General features: G+C 37.2%; 1 protein-coding gene across 1 annotated transcript in view; it reads right to left on the reverse strand.

Moving 5' to 3' along the window:
• Positions 1–3,626: 3,626 nt before the first annotated feature.
• Gpr158 (G protein-coupled receptor 158) overlaps positions 3,627–15,701 on the reverse strand; it is a 503,792-nt gene continuing 491,717 nt past the window's right edge. Inside the window, exons 9-11 of the mRNA XM_004641901.3 lie at positions 10,469–10,574; positions 6,653–6,799; positions 3,627–5,812 (exon numbers count right to left, since the gene is read on the reverse strand). Coding sequence (XP_004641958.2) covers positions 4,337–5,812; positions 6,653–6,799; positions 10,469–10,574 — 1,729 coding nt within the window. The 3' untranslated portion in view covers positions 3,627–4,336. The remainder of the gene's footprint in view (positions 5,813–6,652; positions 6,800–10,468; positions 10,575–15,701) is intronic.

Here is a 15,701-nt window from a genome sequence, read left to right on the forward strand (position 1 = left end):
TATAAATGTGGAACAAAATCACAATGACTAACACTATGTGTATATGTGAAAAAATAATAGTCACCAATTAAGCAATTTCACCAATAACTAAAGGATTGTATTGCCCTTGTCACATGACAATGCACCATAAAGTTGACTTTCATGCCTATTCATCTCAAAATACTTTATGGTCAGCATGTTAGAGGAGTTCACCATGCTCCCGCCACAGATTTTATAAGGAATTCTATTCATAGGGTGCTCACAGTATGGAATGCAGAACAGTGTGAACAGATGGGAATGGGCAGTGGCTCTACCTCATTTAAGGAAAGAGGGTGCAGGGCTACAGTGGGAGATGTGGCTCCCTCCCTGTCCTCTTCCCATGTGTGCTTCTTTGTCTAGAGCTGACTCCACTCTATGAACTATCACTTCCAGGTAGGAAGGGAATTCCACAGTGCAATGAGCGCTTGAGTACTTCTTTCCATTTCAGTTCAGTTTCAAGGTTTCTTATGGTCTGCACATGGGATCCTACTCTACATATTTATGAGAGGATGGCATGAAGACTACATGAGGGCTTTTAAAGTTTTTGAAATGTAATTATTATGGTTTTTCTTCTCTTTATATGATTATAATGTAGTGAACTTATTTGAATATATGATTTTGATGAGATAAACATAATGCCTCTCCTCAGACCTGCATCTTCCCTACCATGCCACTCATGCTAGTGTTATGACTACTCCACCTTTCCTTAGCTTCTTTCACTTCTATCAGTTTCTTGGATACTCCTCAAATGAATCTAGTACAAGCCTTGATTATGCTCCTGCTCAAAGCATTTTGATAGCGCCCACTGGGATAAAGCTGCAGCTAACTGAAGCATTCATACAAAGCCATGCCCAGTTAACTTGGCCTCACATTCTCCCTTCCATCGCTAGTGTCTTCATGGAATTTAATCCCTGTTAAACCTGAGCTCTCTAGTAAACCTTTGTGGACTCCTTGGGCTCAGTTACATTTATCTGTGTATTATTATTCCAGCAACTGACCACTCTTCTAGGCCTAAATGTTCTTCAAGTCTTTTTATCTTTGTATCATCACTGTTTAGCAGATCACCTGGTATGTATATTGAGGAAAGAAACAAATTGAAAAGGTAGCTGAATAAATTTCCCTTTAGGCAGAACTTTCTTAAAAGCAATAGTCCTAGTAGGTTTTATTGGAGACAAATGATTATCTGTATGTATGGGATTGCATTTGGCTAAACTGATACATTTGAAGGTGGGTAATATGAAGATTATGTGCATAAGGATAACAAAGCTAAAGATTTATGTGAAAATTCCTAAGGTGGGCTGAATAAAATAAGTCGATTTCTGATAGATGAAAAACACACATGGCTGCAAATCACTTTCATATAAATGTGTTTTATTGCAGAGAAGTTATAATTATTTACATGCTGCCACACATCACAACAGAAATTTACCCAATATTTCATGGTGGGATGCTGTAGGTTTCAGATAATAGTTTCAGAAGAACCACAAATTAAGTGAAGAGACTTACAACTTTGTTGACTCTACAACTCTCGGTTGCTAAATGCTAGAAGTCAAAAGGCAGTGTTATTCAGTCCTACCTGTCATCACTTGCATGCAGAAACCTAGGAAGCAAATACAAGAGAACTGTCAAGTTTCATCCATATTGCCACCGAAGTTTACAATGGGTTGAGTTATGATTCATATCATAAAGCATTTAATTCTTGCATAAAATATACAGTTCTATTAAGATTTATATAAACCTACCTATTATAAACCCTGGCTCAAAAACAAGAGGATGCAGCCTGCACATGCACTGAGAAGGACAACCTAGCAAATGTTTGTGAGACCTTAATAGTGTTGTTACTTTCTTGTTGTCGGTGTGGGATAATAACTTCCAGGGCTGTACACTCTGACTTCTCTTGGTGCTAAGCAATGGCAATGAAACTCTAGGAAAGACCCTAGTCGTTCTCACTGATGATGCTGGTGGAGAATAATCTATGGATTGTCAAATGTCACTAAAGTATAATTTGGCAATTCTTCTATAAATCACATCCCTACCAGGATCATCTTGAAGTGCATTAAATTTCATTGATGCTTGACTGCTTAATTCTGAAAAGTGAATCAAGTGCTAACAGATCTCAGACATGACACAAGTGTGTGTGGGTCTAGGAACTCTAAACTGAATTCGTAGATATACCTAAAATAGTATTCTAAGGTCACCAAGCGGATAGGCCTCAATTGAAAAGGAAGGGATGCAGAAATAAATGAAGGCAATACTTGTAAATAGAATTTGTATAGCTTTTCAAACCTACCCCACCAACCTGAGTAGTGCACAGGGCAAGCAAATAGGTGAGGAGGATTTATGCACAGCTTTGCAAAGTGGCAAAGTGTTCTCTTACTCCTGAAGAGAAATCACTGAGAAAACTATTAGATGATGGACTCTTAGAATTTTTGTTTTTACCTTTGGAAATAGTATTCTCTAAGAACAGCCTTGTATCCACATTCTGACTCCTTTTTTCCATCTTTTAACGTCCTAGCATGTTCTCCTTGCTGCTTACAAAACAAACAAAACCCAGCCTCCCAGATCTTTAGGATGGAAATGTCCTGGAAAAATAGGCAGTTGATATTGCATTGTAGAAGGTGAAAGAAAGGAAGCCTGGGCTCTATGTTTTTAAACATTTTTAAGTTCATGTTTAAATAAAATGAGACTGAGTTTAAGAATCTCATTGCATGATCACATCAGTAGGGCTAGGTCAGCAGCTCGGGATTTCCATGCCAAGAGATCGGCGTGGAATGCAGTAAATTTTATAAGGGCTATTTTGCTCTGCAAATAAATTTTATTTTGAGCAAGTTGACTTGAGATAACATCTTTCAAGACTTGTAAGTTTTCCAGTGCTTGGGAGAATGAAGAATCCATGCCACCGTAAAGGCTTTCAATAAATTGGGTTATAAAACCTCTTTGGGATATGAGCCCAGCAAATTCTACCTCTAGTTGAAGTGATGAATAAAAGTTTATGAGAATAAATAGTTTAAGGTAATTTAAAATATCATATTTTCAGTATGTATAATAAAAATATATCCATACAATGATCTTGATGCTATCATTATTTTTTCTCTTTTAAAAAAATAATCCCTTGAAAGTGCTATTAGGAGCTACCTTTCTGTCTTCATTTTGAAAGGCAAATTTCCTGGATCTGTAGAAGTGCTATAATTCTCATGTCATTCCTAGAGTCTTCCCTTTCCAATGGTAATAATAATGTACAGTATATTTTTCTCACTCTTAGCTTCTTCCATAGGAAATGCTGCTAAGTATGAAATACTGAAAGAGTTAAAAGGGATGATTGGAATGATCTATCTTTTACTTTGAGCAAACAATGGATAAGTTGTCCTTAACTTATTGAGACACATGACTAACTAGGACCACTTAATCTCCAATAGTAATAAAGCCTCTGCGTCCTAACAAGAAGTGCAAAACAAGAAACTCAACTCGTATAAAAACCCTGATTAAGATGGTATAACAAACTATGATGTGGAATAATGAGTCAAATTCAAATTCACAATATATAAACCACAGCTGAAACTAAAAGTTCTTTTTAATCATAACAGTGATGGCTTCCTAAGCCAGAGAAAGCTTACTGTACTTCAAGAACCAACTAAGGTTGATAGATAGCAGGTTTTCTGTAAGTTGTTAAAACAATTGAGTAGCTACAGATTGCATAAATGAGTTGTGTCACATAATATCAAAGTTATTTGCAAAAATTATACAACCTGGAATGCTTGGATATGAGGCACAACAATATACTGAAACATAAGAAATGAGGGCAACCATTAATATAAAAGATACTTTTGGGGATGCATTAAGTTAGCAGTGCTATCAAGGTTAAATAGGTAAAGTAAGTTCTTTTCAGTCAGCGACTCAGAACTTCAGTCATCTAGACTTCTCCCTTTTTTCTTCTTTGTAAAACATCATGTCTTCAGTGTCTCCTAGCTTGTGTTTCTTTGGATCTTCAAAGTCCCATGGATAAAAACTGATCAGAGGCAAGCATGGAGGGTAAATTCCCCATTGAGGGTAATTCCCTTGCAGGACAGGAATCTTCCTAGTGCTGCCAGGGTATAACTTCCTTGGCTGAAGGATGACTTCTGCACTGTGACAGCATTCACGTGCCTTCTGGCCCTCCTCAGCCAATGACTTCGACCGCTCTTCGCTGTCATTCTTCCCTTGAATGATGAAATACCTTGGGGAGTTTTTTACTTTTAGATTGCCTGTTGTATTTTGAATTTGGGATTTCCTTCTTTTTTTCTTCCTTGGGATACAATTCTTTAAAAGTGTCCCAGGCCTCTTATTTCCGAGGCCCTGCTATCTTACTTGCATTTAAAGCAGAAGAAGCAGGTAAAGCTACACTTCTCTCAGCATTTGGTTGTGCTGGGGTCTCAAACTCCCAAGGACATACCTCAGCACGTGATATTAAAGGTTGCTGGAAATTATTACTAGAGTTGTAGGATCCAGGAACATTTTCCACAGAGGGTAATGTCTTTGTTTCCTGGTCTCCTATTTGGTTGAGATTTTCAGGCTCTACTTTTGATGCTACGATTTTAGGGGGTAGTTCTTCATATTGCCCAGTACTCACATTCGCTGTATAATGTGGACCTCCGTTCTCATCTTTGGCTCTCCCTGGGAGGACTGGAGTCGTGGAAACCAAGTGCTTCTCATCTTCAAATAGGGACTGACCTTGGTTCTCCCACGGACAGACTTCAGCCTTATTTATGCCCTTCGGATTGGACTGCTGACATCCTTCAGCTGCCTTAGGCTTGTGGTGAGATTTCTCCTTTAAGGAAAAAGTTGGGTTTTTCTCCATTTCAGAAGCTGCAATGGACACATGCTTTTGAGATTTTGATTCTGAAGGCACAGGACCAGGTGTCAGGTCATACACCTCCCAAGGGCACACTTCCCCAATGTCAAATTTGTCCTTCCTCTGTGTGGTACCTGGGCTCAGGTCAGAGTTGGCAGTGGCAGGATTGACCCTTTGTTGTTTCATAATCCCAGACTTCTGAGGCTTCCTTGGCTCCTCCATATGATTGGAGTTTTGTGGTGTAGAATCTTTTGTCTCTGTGTTGTCTGAATTTGAGTTCTTTCTGTTAGGTTCTTTATCTTTTGGCAGAGCCTTCTGGGATTTAGCACGGTCCTCTGCACCAGACGCTTGGGTTTTCCCAGCTAATCCAAGAGTCTTCTCCTTAGCACTTGCTATGACACTGAGAGACTTTTGTAGCATAGATGTTCGTGGGTGCCCAGGTTTCTTGTCAGAGCTCAGATTGTGAGCGCTTGCTGACTTACACACCAAAGGCACGGACTCTGTGGACTCAGCCTCACTGTCCTCTTTAAGCTTTTGCATCAGTTTTTTACTTGAAAGGGATTCTAGTGTGGAATTTTCAGTAGCTTCCTCCTCTTGGCTTTCTGTTGGCAGGCTACTGGACTCTTCGGTCTGATCTCTCACATGGTCATAAGTGCTATGAGATTTCTTGAGTGAAAAGACTCGATTTTTCAGGGACTCTTCCTTGGGCTTCCCAGTGTTTCCTGAAGACTCTGGGGGGTTCTTCCTGATGAGGGCTGTGCCTTTGGTTGTGCTATGGTCTGCAAGGTCCTTGTCCTCTTTGGAGCACTGCCTGCTCACAGTCTCTGGGATCTCAGTGATACGTCTCATGATAGAACGACCTAAGCCCTTCTTCGAGCACCGCTTTTTCTGGAGGTGGGGATTGTTTGTGATCATCTTCTTCCTTTTATATATTTCTAATTGGGCATAAAGTTTCTTCAGCTCATCCTGCCAAGACAAAAATAATTCAAAGAGGTTAATAACTGTATGTTTCAGCCCAATAATATTACTGAATACCATTTGAATTCAATAAGCACAAGTTCTTCACAAATGGTTTAGAGCTTTCTTAACATGTGCTTGCACCAATGTTCTCCTTGTGCTTATTTTCTAGATATTCTGTGTTTGAACTTCAAGACATGAGCTCATGTATCACACCTTTGCTTCATGGAGCTAGAACTCAACTTTCAAGTTCTCAGGACCAGAGTGAGACAAAACCATAAAATATACAGAGAATACTGACTGTTGGTGAAGCCTAGCCATGCAGTGTCAGAAGTGTCACGTAATCATTGATAATGTTATACCTGATGTTGGGTTAGGTTTAAAGGACTAGTTCATAGACTACTAAAAAGCATCTTTTTTCTTTATATGCTTGTATGTTGATGCAGATTATTCTAGATGATTTTACTTCTTTGTTCACAAGTATATCTTACTTTTCATTAACAAAATGCCATAAAGTTGTATTATGGACCTTGTGAAAGCAGTTCATCATTCTAACTGCTAATACATCAATCAAAGTTATCAGTTTGTGCCAGGTTATTATAAGAGCTGAAATAGCTTCTGCACTTTAATTTGTATCATCATTATATGTTTCAGCACTGGATTAACTCAGTGTTGATAGCTTCAGTTCACACACAAATATGCATTGTCTTTCTAAATGCATATTCATAAAACATGAGTTCTTTTACAAACTTGCACACACACACACACACACACACACACACACACACCCCTTTATCGATTCTTGCATAGGCCTAATATGAACTAGAAAAACATATACACAGGCATTACCCGAATGTCTTCTGGATCCAAACTGTGCTCACTCCAGGCTGAATTGATACTGCTGTTCAGGTAGGATCCAGACCGGCCCATATCCAGCTCATCCTCATAAGCCTCTGTGGCAATATCATCTCGTGGGTTATTGCTTGAATGTGAAAACTGCAAGAGATATTTAACATGATCCATAGATATTCACCCACTGTAAGACACAGCATAATAATTTTCTAAGGATTCTCATATTACCATCATTTCACCAGATACCTTCCAATGATCTGTGCTGTCTTTGTGTTTTGCTTCCTGGGATATATACAAGAGATCCTAGTGAGGCAATATTCAGACTGTTCCCCTCTTTGACTCCACATTTCACTCTTGTTTCTTTTCCAAGACTCCAGTGCTAATTTCCACTACAGGATACTCTTCTTTCATAATGTATTTGTGTGTGTGTGTTTTGTTTTTTATTTATTTATTTTTTGTTTGTTTGTGTTTTGGGGCCTTTGAGGCAGGGTATTGTTATGCAGCTCAAGCTGACCTTAAGTTCAATTTGTAGCCCAAACTGTTCTCATCACAATGTCTTCCTGCCTCTGCCTCTCAAGTGCTGGGATTACAGGTGTGGGCCACCACACCTGTTTTGTGTTTGTGTTTTGAAAATAAAAACACACAGAAAAATCCCAAGCAATGCTCCCTAAGAGTAACGCTTTATGCCCCCAAGCTTCTGAGGGAGTTTTTCTTTTCCTTAGACATGGTGCCTGTCCTGTGTCTGGAGTCTTTCAATTCACACTGGTGAAGATGTAATTCATCTTTGGGCACAAGTAATCCGACTGACAAGAATATGATGTTCAGGCCACTACATATAGCCCTAAAATTTTTAGTTTTGGCGTTCAGTGAACAGAATATCTGACTACAGTCTCTGTCTGAAGTCTGTCATCAGTGAGATTTTGAATAAGACCTGGGACCACTCTGGAGCACAGAGGCCTTTTCTGCACATGAGCTGGATGGTATCTATGGAAAGATGGAAAAAATCTCTGTAATAACAGAGTTTTCCTTGAGATCTTCATTCTGTTCATATTCTGCCCCCTTTAACATATTTTCATATAGTCTCTCATATATGTGCTGTAGAAGCAAGCACTCTTGTGGTCTTTTGAATCATGTTTGTTTTGTGTGGTCCTCTCTATTATTTTTCAAGTGGAGAGGTCAGGAAATGAATTGATAAATGATGGAAAACAAGGAGAATCAAAACAATCTAGTCACATTTTTTAAAATGTATTTGGTTCAGGGTCTCACCATGCAGTTCAGACTCACAGTGATCCTCTTGTTTTCAGCCTCCCAGCACTGGGATTACAGGGGTTCATCACCACGCCTGGTCTCTCAGCATGAGCTAGGGGCAGGGCTGGCATGACATGTGGTACCATAGGAGCTGAACCCCAGTCCCTGTGCTTGCCTAAGCAGGCACTTAGTCTGCTGAGTTATCTCACCAGCCAATTTAGTCACATTTTATACAATATGAAAACCAGGAAGTATGGGGGCTGGGGAGATAGCTCAGTAGAATAAGTGCTTGCCTAGCAAGCACAAAGGCCTGAGTTCAAACCCTGTATGCCAAAAAAAAAAAAAAAAAAAAAAAAAAAAAAAAAAATCGAAAACCAGCAAGTAGTCTATTAAAATTGAGGCAATAGCTTACAGCACATGGATTCTTTTCTCCCAGCTTGGCATTAGCTCAATTTTTTAAAAAAAATTAATAGAACAATTCTTTGATGATAAAGGATTTTTTAATGTCAGCTTCTATCATAGAATTGAGCTTGCCAGGTGAATATGTATATGAAACAGAAATTTTCTATATAAGTAATAGTGTAAGTTTTGTAATTAAAACTGACTCAAAACCCACAAAATTAATAAATCTTTTTTCTATCTCTACCATCTACTTTAGTGAGAGCTACTGGTTCCATGAACATCAATGATATCTGGAGGTTACTTTTAGTAATGGAATTTGTTTTCTTGAGAAAAATGTTAGAGACATCCATGAGCTGAAGAAAAAGTCTAGGGCTCAAGATATAGCTAGTGATAGAATATATGCTTAAGAGAACCATGAAACAAATCAAACAATAAAAAAGTTATTTACCAGATGTTTACTTCCCACTGTTTTATTTTTCTTTAAGCCTCTCTCTAAAATATTTTAAACATTTATCTTACTTATTTGTTTTCCTATCCTATCTTCTGAACATAAGTACCACAAAACCACAAATTTTTGTCTGCTCATAATATTCTGAAGATGTACAATAATGTCTAGCAAAGTCCTTCAATTATATTTCAATTGACATTTAAAGAGATATAATTCAGGTACCAGTTGGTGTTTCTTAGTATATTCACAAGTATATGTTCATCCATGACCACTACTTTACTACCTGAAATGGAAACCTTGAATTCATTAACTACCATTTTCTTCTTCCCTGCCATGGAAACCACTAATCTACTTTCTGTCTCCACAGAGTTGCCTTTAGAGAGCATTTCACAGAACTGGAATTATATATTATGTGGCCTTTATTTCTGGCCTTTTTACTTGAGATAATGTTTTTAAAGTTTGTCCAATTATAGTATTTATCAGTATTTCATTCATCTTTATTGGAAAATAATATCCCATTTTATGTCTACATCATATTTAATTATGAATTTGTAAGTTAATGATCACTGGGTTGTTTTTACTTTTGCTTATCGTGAATAATGTTTCTATGTGCATTTGTGTACAAGGTTTTTATATGAGAATATGTTTTAAATTATCTTTGGAACTCAATAAAATTTATTGAAGATTTTGAGTTTCCATACATCTAATAAATCAATTACACAAAGTATTTAAATATTTATGATAAATTGTAGTAACATATTGAGCTATGAAAATTCTGGTTAGTTAATGTAATTCAATTAAGGAATAAAATAGGCATTTTTTTGTTTATAAATTTTGTCCTTTTCAATCAGGCTGAACTTCAACATTTTGGTTACCTGTGAGAGTTGAGGTAAAGCTTGGCGTGAAAGTAAAGGTATCACACCTCTTGGTTCAACAATGTTAATATTCCACTGTGTGGCACTGATAAGACCCATGATGTCTATTCTTATGTTCTCTATATAACAGAGACTGATAATGATGCAAGTCACGTAATATGTCTCTTCCCCATGCCCCAATACTATTTATTTGTATTCCAAGCAACTTTACTGCTATTATGCCACTGAGGGGAAAACAAACTTTAAGAGATCAAGTTTTGCCTATTATAGTACATAGCTAGTTTATGGCAATGGGTGAGTTTAGCGTCCATGTTTTTGGAATACTGGCCCATTTTCTCTAGTTCATTAAGCTGTCTAGATATGTCTTCATCAGAAACTATCAGTACTAATATTCTTCTATACCTAATATTGTGATTATTTCTATTCATATAAATCCATGTGAATGCTTTAAACACAAGACTTCTTGGTTTATGTTAAACAAAAGGATTATTAGAAAATAATTTTTTAAAATGACCTTGATTTTATAACTATAATCAAAGCCATTTTGAAGCCATAACTGAAACCTATAGACATCAAAATATGTGGAAAAGGACTAAAACAGATGACTGTTTTTATTATAAATTAAGGCACTTGATATTATTTAAGATAAAAATAATGAGTAAATCCCCACTCCAAATGACAAAGACAGTTTCCTTAGGTAGGAGTTTTGAAATGTTTTTATAATGTCAAGCAAACTTCTACATTTTCTGTGACTATATTGCCAGATTTTTAAAGGACAAACAATTTTATGTTCTTTTAAAATAATTGTCTTGCCATAAAAATAGAAAATTGGAAGAATACCTTTGGAATCAGAAGCAACCCAATGGTGACTGTCACAGTCAAATGAGTATGTGCAAAATACAGCATCAGCATCCAGTCAGACTGAAGTCTTGCAGCAAGAACAAATCTGAAAGGAGAATAACCCAAGTCAGCAATCCAAGATCAAGTACGTTTATAGAAAATGCCAGAATATTTCTTTGCCTCAGTGAATTTTACAGGAGAAACAATCTTGCTGTTTGTACAGCATCTTTTCATCATGCAAGAATAATGGTTTACATAACTTTCCTTCCACTCCTAAGAAATGAATGCTGTTACAAGATTATCAGTAGTAAAAAAGATAGCATGTACCCAGAAAGTGCTAAAGATTTCTCAGAATTACTGACACGTATATAAATTGACTCTGGAAAGCAGAGTGAATCCACATGAAATAAAATGAAGAGGATATGATACAGATAGTGGTTTGAGGGCAAATTTGGATTACATGTCTCATCTAAGTAAATCTTGATTCTAATATTCTTTATTTAAAAGCATTAATTGGAATTAAAAAAAGAATGGCGATCTCAAATATTTAATGTTAAATAATATAATGGATAAAATGGTAAGTGGCATGTTAGGAAATACAAATTTTGGTGGTTTTAAATTGTGAAAATTAGCTTAAATAATTTAAAATTTAATATGTAAAATTTTATCTCATTGAGGAATTTATACAGCCATGTTCCAAGTTGGTAAGAAAGAATTCAGCACCAATGTAATTGCTCATAATTTTGCCCTAATTTTTGGTAAATCAGTGGGCATATGTACAAACCAAAGAGCATGCTTGAAAATCTTAACCTTATGTTGAAATGAAGAATAGCTCTTAAAAAGATCTTTTTAGCGACTGTATCCTTTTTAATTTTTTTTCCAATCTAGCATTTATTCATGAAAACTAAAAATGAAATTTTATTGCATTTGGAATTAAAGGATTAGAAGTTTAGCTGAATTAGAAGTTTAGCTGGATGGATTTAAAAAGTTAAAGCTTAAGAAAATGTCCATGACATCAACATCATAAAACCATTGTAGATGAATGGCTAAAACAGAAGCAAACTGATTTTACATCTGTATTATATTATACTTATGATGATTTTGTTAAATAAATTAATTAATGGTATTAATTTTAAAACAAAACTATCAGCAAAGACATGTGTTCCTAATTTTCACCTCTCTTGTCCTTTGAACATTAAGCTAAAAAGGAAGCTCAAATGTTACCCAAAATAGTCATTTTTCCATGTTACTGGAAATGCAAACAAAATAGACTTGTAACACACAGAAATTCCAGATGTTTATATCTCACACATATCATTATAAAGACTCTTCTGAGTTAAGTGTGTGGCATATGCCTATAATTTCAGTTACTTGGGGGGCTGATACAGGAGGATTGCAAATTAGAGCCCAATTTGGGCCATTTAGTGGGATCCTGTCTTAGAAAATGGCTGGATGTAGTTCATTGTGAAGGCCTTGGATTTAGTTACAATAACACACACACACACACACACACACACACACACACAGAGGCACGCGCGTGCACACACATGCATGTGTGCAGCTTTTGTGGATTATTATCCTCTTTAACTTCTTTGTAAGGTTCATAGTCTCACATAGGCCTGTATGTCTGGAATACAAACTAACATTCACTTCATTCTGAGCTTTGGTACTGTTGATATGGTCTGTTTTCCTGGATCATATGAGTTTTTTTTTTTAAAGCATTATAATGGGATCATTTTACTCAGTAACAGTTAAAACCTTTGAGGCATATAAGCATAAAGATATTCCTCTTTTAAAGACTGAGTTCTAGTTCTTGCCACTGAGTTTTTAAATGAATTGATCACTACATAAGAAGTTGTATATGATATGCACTTTACAATATTCAGAACAAAGAAATGGTCAAAAGAAATTCAAACTTGATGACTTTGCTTTAATTTGCATAACTCTTACAGGCAGTTTTGTGATGTATGACAGAATATAAAAATACAGTACAGTAAATCAGCAAAGTCTATATTATTACACTACTATATAAACAAGGTGTACTGTACTGAATAAGATATCGAGGCTCTATAAACAAGATGCACAAAATATACAAAAAAAATGGTTTTAAGTCTGATTGGTAGGTTGTTAAGACCAAAAAATCCTTAGAGAGTTAGGTCATTTTTAAGAATACCTGTATGTATACTATACCCTGGAAAAAGTATACAACTAATAGGTTAAGGATCACTGCAAGAATTGGAGAAGACAGCTATATCAAGAGATGAATTTATAGCCTGTAAGCATTTTCATGTACTTGGAATGCCTACCAAAAAATGCCAATACATGTGAATGTAAAGCTAGTAAGGCATATCTAGAAGGAAGAATGGTTGTATATTGTTGGGAGCCATGGAAGCTAAAAAATTGGTCAAGTGTGTGTAAGCAGGACTAGGCATCATTGCCTAAAGCAGACAAGCTGCCTCAGTCCTGAAGTAAGCATCTTGACTGGTTAATGTCAGCTATTAGTCACTAAGCAACTTTGTGTCACATTTGCCAAGGTATAAATAACTTTGTCAAGGTGTAAATAAATGTCCATATTGTTACTGGCAGGGTAGGGATCATTTCACCAATGAGGCAGATGAGCAACCACCTAACCCAGGTCTTGTTTTCTTGTCTATCTTTTCCTCATTCCAGTCACTGTTTCTCCTTGAGTAGAATGGATCACACTGAGAGACCAGCGGATCCCTACATCTGGCACCCAATCAGGACACCCAGTACAAGATAAGTGTGGGCAGCAGGAACACAACAAAGAGCACACACAAGGGAGGGAAGTGGACTGGTTAGAGCCAGCAATAGTATTCTGTACAGGCATGCATTGGTACTGGTACACTAGCATAAAACTTGGGGAAACAGGCTCATTAAGGCCAGAGGGAAGAACCATCTTAAAGGGAGAAATAGGCTTGAGAGAAGCTCAAAAGGAAAAAGTTATATTGAGTTTAAAAATGTGACAAATAGAATCTTAAGAATCACAGAGTTTGGGGCTGGGAAGATAGCTTGGTAGAATAAGCGCTTCCCTGGCAAGGGCAAGTGCCTGAGTTCAATCCCCAGTTCCACCAAAAAAAAATAAAATAAAGTAAAATAAATAAAATTAAAAAAAAAAAGAATCACAGAGTTATACATATGTTGAACTGATTGGAACAAGCTTGATCTCTGTATTTACTTTTGTTTTGTGGGTTGTGGTTAAGTGTTTTCAAACACAAAGGATTTAGCTCACAGCTCTCCTGTCAAATCAAGTCCTGAGCCCAAGTGGGACAAGGAAGAGGGAGAAATGGAGCCCAAAAGATAGAACTTGAACCTTCTAACCTTGATCCATCAAATATGGAAGAGGAGAGGGTGTAAAAAAGGGATGCTTCCCCACCAATGAAGTCTTTCCTCCAAAAACCTCATTTCTCAACACTCAATGGTTTTCAAGGAGCCACAGGCTAGAATCCTGGGCATAGCAGCTCAGAGAAACTTTGCTGAGTCACAGATTGGAACTTTTGACCCAAGGGAAGTAGATCCATTTTTTTTTTAAATCTCCCTTACAATTGGCACTAAAGGAAGCCAGACAGGCAAGGGAGTTCATGAAGGGTTTTCAACATATCTACCCTGTTTCTCAATTTCAAGTCCCTAATAATCTGGGACAAATTATATGTCTTCATGAAGCTGTACATTTTATAACCTTAAAAGAATTAAAGCAAGTTGTTGTTACTTATGGCCCTACTGCCCCCTTTACTTTGACTTTAGTAGAAATGCTAAGGTAACAGATTATGGCCCCAATGATTGGAAAGGAATAGCTAAAGCATGTTGGAATCCAGGACATTATTTATTGTGCAAAGGAGATTTCATTGCCTGGGCCAGGCATCTAGAAATGCACCAGGCAGCTCAAAATGGGTTCACAACTTAGCCATTATAAAAGGCATGCTAATTTGGGGGTGTGCCTTTGCTAGTACAATCAACTGACCATTGCACTGCCAATATATGAGCAAACTAAGATAGCTGCCATTAGGGTCTGGAGGGAACTTCCTTCAAAGGGTGAAGAATCCCTTAATTTGGCTTCCATTCAGCAGGGCCCTGATAAATCTTTCCAAGATTTTGCTCTGCATTTACTGCAAGCTAGTGAGAGGATTAGAAGTGAAAAATAAGAGAGCACATTAATAGTTCAACAATTTGAAAATGCAAATAAATTGTGTAGAGAGGCTTTAAGAGCCTACAAAAGTGGGTTATACTGCTTGCGATGACTCGGATTTGTGCTGATATTGGCCCCACATATGCCTTTTAAGTAGCTGTTACTCAGGTTATTAACCCACAGGAAAGGGAAAAAATAAGGCTGTTTGTTTCCATTGTGGGAATAAGGGACATTTAGTCCAAAACTGTTATGGTGCATCAAAGACAACATAGCCATTATGTCTCTTCGATAAAACCTTCCAGTCCATGTACAAGTTGTAAAGGAGGGTGCCATTAGACAAGTGAATGTAGATTTAAAACTGATGTGGTAGACCTATCTATTCAGGGAAACTTCCCATGGAGCCTGCCTTTGGGGTGCTTTCTCTTCCCCTGCCACAAGTGTCTCTGACCTTTGACAAGCAACAACCAAAAGTAGAGGCTTGGACCTTGATTCCTCCTCCAGATTCCCATTGACTTCTGAAGTTGGGCCCCAAATTATTCCTATTGGAGTCTATAGACCTGTGCCTCAAGGTACAGTGGGAATCTTGCTGGATTGCACAGCAATCTCATTTTAAAAGGTCTCTGGATTTCTTTTGGTGTCATCCATACTGATTATACAGGGAAATCAAAGTTATAATTCTACGTAACCAAACCATTGTTTAAACCACACCAGACTCTTATACTGCTTGATTGATCAGTCTTTCTTTGATAAAAATTTTAAAATTATTAAAAAGAAATATTGGCTTAAAAATAAAATAATTAATTAATTAATGGAAAACATTTTAAAGGGCTTTTCAAATGCAAGTGTGGATGGGCTCCATGTAAGGCAGCTACTAAGGTGCAAGGCCATTCCCTCAGGAAAAGAACTTATTCTCTCTGTGGAGAGCTGCGAAGGACCGCGCCTACAAGATGGCGCTGGTTTCTGCCTTCCACCCCCCACGGGTGAGCGCTCTCTGTGCACAACAACTCCTTATATGGCCAGGGCTGCTGTCATGATTTGCTTCCGCATATGCTGGACCCATGGGTGATCCCCACGTGGCACACTGGGATT

Source organism: Octodon degus, unplaced genomic scaffold (genome assembly GCF_000260255.1).
Source record: "Octodon degus isolate 3935 unplaced genomic scaffold, OctDeg1.0 scaffold00145, whole genome shotgun sequence".
In the NCBI taxonomy this organism is placed as follows: Eukaryota; Metazoa; Chordata; class Mammalia; order Rodentia; family Octodontidae; genus Octodon; species Octodon degus.